Source organism: Nematolebias whitei, chromosome 15 (assembly GCF_014905685.2).
Source record: "Nematolebias whitei isolate Nwh7 chromosome 15, NemWhi1, whole genome shotgun sequence".
Lineage (NCBI taxonomy): Eukaryota > Metazoa > Chordata > Actinopteri > Cyprinodontiformes > Rivulidae > Nematolebias > Nematolebias whitei.
In genome coordinates this window covers 37,848,840-37,854,427 of record NC_056512.1, presented here as the reverse complement: position 1 = coordinate 37,854,427, position 5,588 = coordinate 37,848,840, and the positions used below count along the sequence as shown (strand labels likewise).

The window sequence follows — 5,588 nt, the reverse complement described above, 5'->3', positions numbered from 1 at the left end:
CTGTAACTGTTGTCTGTGTGGTGCGTTCAGGTGTTTCTGTAACTGTTTTCTGTGTGGTGCATTCAGGCAATGCTCTTAACACTTCTCCCCCCTCGGTGTGGTGCGTTCAGGTGCGTGTGGCAGCGCTGCAGAACCTGGTGAAGATCATGTCTCTGTATTACCAGTACATGGAGACGTACATGGGCCCGGCTCTCTTCGCGGTAAGAAACTGGTTCTGAATTCAAACTGGCTGTAGGTCCTGGTGGGTTCAGGCTCTGACCCAAGAACCCTCATCTACAGAACCTTCCTGTTTGGGTCGGACTGTGATGAAGACAGCTGTCAGGTGTTAACGTGTTTGTGTCTCAGATCACCATCGAGGCGATGAAGAGCGACATCGATGAGGTGGCTCTGCAGGGCATCGAGTTCTGGTCCAACGTCTGCGACGAGGAAATGGACCTGGCCATCGAGGCCTCAGAGGTGCGTTTGAGGTTTTAAGGTGTTTGGTGCAAGTGGTGAGGCGTTCGCTGACTGTCCGTATCTTCCTGTTTCAGGCCTCGGAGCAGGGACGGCCCCCTGAACACACCAGTAAATTCTATGCCAAAGGAGCGCTACAGTACCTGGTCCCAATCCTGACCCAGACCCTGACCAAGCAGGTGCTGTCCTGGTGAACTCTGACCTGTGCAGGTGTTGTGTAGCGGTGTGTGTGTGACTGTGTGTGTGTGTGTGTGTGTACAGGATGAGAACGACGATGATGACGACTGGAACCCCTGTAAGGCTGCAGGCGTGTGTCTGATGCTGCTGGCCACGTGCTGTGAGGACGACGTGGTTCCTCACGTTCTGCCTTTCATCAAGGAGAACATCAAACACCCTGACTGGCGCTACCGCGACGCCTCCGTCATGGCCTTCGGCTCCATCCTGGAGGGCCCGGACCTGAACCAGCTCAAACCGCTCGTCATCCAGGTGACGCTCGGCTCCGGAGGTTTCCTTTGGTCTGTTAGAACTGGGTCTGACCCCTCCCTCCCCCGCAGGCCATGCCCACCCTGATCGAGCTGATGAAGGACCCCAGCGTGGTGGTGAGGGACACCACGGCCTGGACTGTGGGCCGGATCTGCGAGCTGCTGCCTGAGGCCGCCATTAACGAGGTCTACCTGGCCCCCTTGCTGCAGTGTCTGATTGAGGGCCTGGGGGCCGAGCCCCGGGTGGCCTCCAACGTGTGCTGGGTGAGTTGTGGCCACTGAAGGAGGGGACGTTTCGATTTGGTGCAGAACGTTTACACCCCAGCAGGTCCAGCTTCAACGTCTGGATCCTTCAGACTCTGGTCTTGTGGACCTGGTTCAGGGTGCAGCTCACAGGTCTGTCCTCCTTCAGGCCTTCTCGTCCCTGGCCGAGGCGGCGTACGAAGCCACGGACACCGCTGAGGACCTGGAGGGGCCCAGCACCTACTGCCTGTCCTCGTCCTTCGAAATCATCGTCCAGAAGCTCCTGGAGACCACGGACAGGTGAGGTGGAGCCTGCTCTGTGATCACTTCCTGTTTCCTGCTGCGTGAAGGTCAGATGTTGGACTCAGGTGCGTGTCTCTTGTCCCTCAGGCCTGATGGACACCAGAACAACCTGCGGTCCGCTGCCTACGAGGCTCTCATGGAGATTGTGAAGAACAGCGCCAAGGACTGCTACCCTGCAGTCCAGAAAACCACTCTAGTCATCATGGAGAGGCTGCAGCAGGTCCTGCAGATGGAGGTGCAGACGCTCAATTCAGTCATGCTGGTTTTATTTTGACGAGGTGTCTTCCTGTGTAACATGGTGACTTCCTGTCTGCAGTCTCACATCCAGAGCACGTCGGACAGGATCCAGTTCAACGACCTGCAGTCGCTGCTGTGTGCCACTCTGCAGGTGAGCAGACACACCTTTACTCTGAGGCAGTCAAGCTCTTATTGTGACGGTCTACTGAGCATTTCCTGTTCTACTGCAGAACGTTCTCCGGAAGGTTCAGCACCAGGACGCCCTGCAGATCTCTGACGTGGTGATGGCGTCGCTGCTGAGGATGTTCCAGAGCACCGCCGGCTCCGGCAGCGTCCAGGAGGATGCCCTAATGGCCGTGTCCACGCTGGTCGAAGGTACAAACATGCCACCATCTTTTACCACTCTTGACTGAGCCCGCCTCCTCCGGTTCTGACCCAGTCGCTCGTTTCAGTTCTGGGCGGAGACTTCCAGAAATACATGGACGCCTTCAAGCCATTCCTGGGCATCGGACTGAAGAACTACGCCGAGTATCAGGTGGGCCCGCGAACCGTCCAGATGGGAAACAGCAGGTGGTTGGAATGTGTTGTTTATTTGTTGTTTGTGTCAGGTGTGCCTGGCGGCTGTGGGTCTGGTATGCGACCTGTGCCGGGCGCTGCAGTCCAACATGCTGCCGTACTGTGACGAGATCATGCAGCTGCTGCTGGAGAACCTGGGGGTGAGGAAGACCTCTCTCCTTCATCCCCCACTGTTTGTTGTTGTTTATTGGTTCAGGTTGACTCGACTTGTTTGAACCCGTCCTATGTCCTCGTGCACAGAACGAGAACGTGCACCGCTCTGTGAAGCCTCAGATCCTGTCCGTGTTCGGGGACATCGCTCTGGCCATCGGAGGAGAGTTCAAGAAGTACCTGGACATCGTCCTGGACACCTTGCAGCAGGCCTCGCAGGCGCAGGTGGACAAGGTGAGCCTGGGGAGTCCCACTTGGCCCGCTCTTTGGTTTCCTGCCTGTGGCTGACGTGCGCTGTTCTTTCAGACGGACTACGACATGGTGGACTACCTGAACGAGCTGAGGGAGGGCTGCCTGGAGGCCTACACCGGGATCATCCAGGGCTTGAAGGGGGACCAGGAGAACGTCCACCGTAAGACAAACTGAACACTTCCTGTTTACAAGCAGAACCCGGCTCCACCCGCTTGTGGGCGGAGTTTATACGTTAGATGTTGGGTTCCTGACGTGACGTCGGTTCCCCCTCCTGCCTGAAGTCCAGCAGGAGGATTTTACGACGTCGTAGAGAGTTTGGGGTCTTTTCACCCAGAAAGCTTCAGGCTGCCGCCAAAACAAAAACAGCTTCCTGGTTTTGTGGGACCCAACAAGCAAACAAACAAACGAAGCGTAGCCTCCTCGCCTCACATGTGTCTCCTCCCTGCAGCGGACGTCATGCTGGTCCAGCCTCGCGTGGAGTTCATCCTGTCCTTCATCCAACACATCGCCGAGGACGAGGACCGCTACGATGGTGTGGTGGCCAACGCCGCCGGCCTCATTGGGTGAGGAGGGGTTGTTTATGTTTGCTGTTTTTATTTATCTCAAAACACGAAGAGCTAAGTTCTGCTCCCAGCCGGTCTGAGGTGACCAGAACCTTAAAACAGGAAGTAGAATGTTGTTGAGTTATTGGTTTCCTGTTCACGGTGGCGTTTAAAACTTGGTTCTGGAAGCAGTTTATTGTGCGGGCCAGGTTACAAGGTTCTGCTGCTCAGTCACCATGCTTCATCAGGGGGTGGAGCTAAACCCTGACTGGAGGTCTGTCGGTCAATGAGGAGACATCATGCACCACGCTGAGCCGTGATGGACAACCAGACCATGGATTCTGAGACTGACGTCCACCTGCAGGTCCAACGGGCCCGTTGGTGGTTCTATGCGTTAATGTGCGTGTTGTGTGTCCACAGTGACTTGTGCGCAGCGTTCGGCAAAGACGTGATGAAGCTGGTGGACGCGCATCCACTCATCAACGACCTTCTGACAGAGGGCCGGCGGTCCAAGACCTCCAAGACCAAGATGTTGGCCACCTGGGCCACCAAGGAGCTGCGCAAGCTCAAGAGCCAAGCCTGGTGAGGTCACAGAGACACGCATACACAAAGTCCTTCAGCTGAGCAGCTGAGCTGCAGTCTTTGTTGTGGTCCAGGCTGAGAGGTTCTGGTACCACAGATGCCCCTTTTCTATTAGTACTGGTACATCTCAACTCGGCACGGTTCCAAGGCTTTTCCATTAGTAACAGTACATAGAACCAGTCCCTTTTTTCAGAACCATTGGCTCTGTGGTTCCAACGAGGCCAAGCCAGCGCCAAAATGTGACGTCAGAACACTGTCGGTCACTGATTGGTCGGGGCGAAGTCAATGGATCTTTTCAGAACTTTTCAAAACACCGATCCACCGGAACTCGGAGCAGCGACTGGACCTATTTTAAAGATTTTAAAACCGATAATGACAACACCGTGGTCTAATGCCAACTCAGGGCTCGAGATCCTGGCCTTGCAGGCTCTGAGCTTCACTGGTCGGTGGATCATACGAGCTGCTGACTCGCAGAAGGCCATGACCCTGGCCATGCGTGCACATGAAGGCCGAACCTCGATCCCGGCAGACTGGTCTGGCGCACGGAGAGTGGGACGATTTTTAAAAACATTTAATGTAATCTATTTTTTTTTTTTTTTTTTTTTTTTTTTTTTTTTTTAATCATTGAAGATTTAAAAAAAAAAACTGCAGCTTTATCATGAAATCCTGTTTTAACTTTAATGACCATTAAATAATCTGTTAAAGTTAACTCAGCTGAAAATTTATAAAGACACAAAATTATTGGATTTCTCAAAAATATTTCCCTTAAACATGTTTAAAGAAGAGATACAGCCTTTAGTTCCAACTTTATTCTAACCTACTGGTTTATGCTGGTGAAGATTCTCAGTCATCCAGGACATGATAAACTCAAAAACGTTCAGTACAAAAACAACTGGACTTTATTTGTAACAGAAGGCGTTTGATCATTTTAATAGTCTGTATTCTTTTTTAATTTACCAGAAACTTCAAAATAAATCCTGACCCTGTACTGAAACCTTTTTCAGGGTCTTACCACCAACATTACCGCCACCAGCTGGTGAAGCCCGTGACGTCAATTTGAACCAGCCCACTGGAACCGATACTGAAAGCATAATGGAAACGCATCGTGTACCGTACCGAGCCAAGTAGAACCATGCTGTACTGGTACTAAAGGTACTAATGGAAAAGGGCAAGAGTTACATTACCATGGTAACAGAGGATGACCTCATCACCTGCCTCAGAGCTCAGAAAAAAGGAGGGCTCTGTTTGTTTGTTTACAGATGGGGCTGGCAGCGCTGTGAGCTCCTGGACTGAACTTTGTTTGTTTATTTGTTTTAGGGATGCACCGATCCACTTTTATTTTTTTGATACCGACATCTAAGGTTTAGTATCGGCCAATACCGATCTGGTACAGATGCTTGATTAAGTTGGTAGTGTTATAGCTGGAAGTTTTAGTGCCATCCCTTGGAACCGTCGCTGTGCACCTTTTGCACGTAGCTGTTGAATGTGTTTGCTGAGGTAGAGTGAAATTTTGCCAGCTGGCTGATCTTTTTGCTCGCACCATTTTGAAAACAATCTATGCGGTGAGTTTGCTAGCGCGTGACGTCACTCAAAGCACAAAGCATAGAATTAGAGCGAATAGATCTGCCCAGTCATGAATCGGTCACATTGTCACAGATACCCAATTCAGAAGTTCCCCCCGATATCGATACCGATATTGGTATCGGATCAGTGCATCTCTAGTTTGTTTACAGATGGGGCCGGCAGCTCTGTGAGCTCCTGGACTGAA

The 5,588-nt window shown here is 52.2% G+C and overlaps 1 protein-coding gene and 1 non-coding gene across 2 annotated transcripts in view; both read left to right on the top strand.

The window, feature by feature from the left end:
• kpnb1 (karyopherin (importin) beta 1) overlaps nucleotides 1–5,588 on the top strand; it is an 11,805-nt gene that overhangs the window by 5,391 nt on the left and 826 nt on the right. Inside the window, exons 7-21 of the mRNA XM_037689170.1 lie at nucleotides 111–200; nucleotides 346–456; nucleotides 531–632; nucleotides 715–939; nucleotides 1,008–1,199; nucleotides 1,348–1,478; nucleotides 1,569–1,716; nucleotides 1,798–1,869; nucleotides 1,949–2,093; nucleotides 2,171–2,253; nucleotides 2,327–2,434; nucleotides 2,535–2,678; nucleotides 2,751–2,856; nucleotides 3,145–3,259; nucleotides 3,659–3,820. Coding sequence (XP_037545098.1) covers nucleotides 111–200; nucleotides 346–456; nucleotides 531–632; nucleotides 715–939; nucleotides 1,008–1,199; nucleotides 1,348–1,478; nucleotides 1,569–1,716; nucleotides 1,798–1,869; nucleotides 1,949–2,093; nucleotides 2,171–2,253; nucleotides 2,327–2,434; nucleotides 2,535–2,678; nucleotides 2,751–2,856; nucleotides 3,145–3,259; nucleotides 3,659–3,820 — 1,934 coding nt within the window. The remainder of the gene's footprint in view (nucleotides 1–110; nucleotides 201–345; nucleotides 457–530; nucleotides 633–714; nucleotides 940–1,007; nucleotides 1,200–1,347; nucleotides 1,479–1,568; nucleotides 1,717–1,797; nucleotides 1,870–1,948; nucleotides 2,094–2,170; nucleotides 2,254–2,326; nucleotides 2,435–2,534; nucleotides 2,679–2,750; nucleotides 2,857–3,144; nucleotides 3,260–3,658; nucleotides 3,821–5,588) is intronic.
• On the top strand, nucleotides 2,950–3,090 carry LOC119422244. Its single transcript, XR_005187413.1, has one exon. It is a non-coding gene; the product is annotated as a small nucleolar RNA SNORA79 (small nucleolar RNA).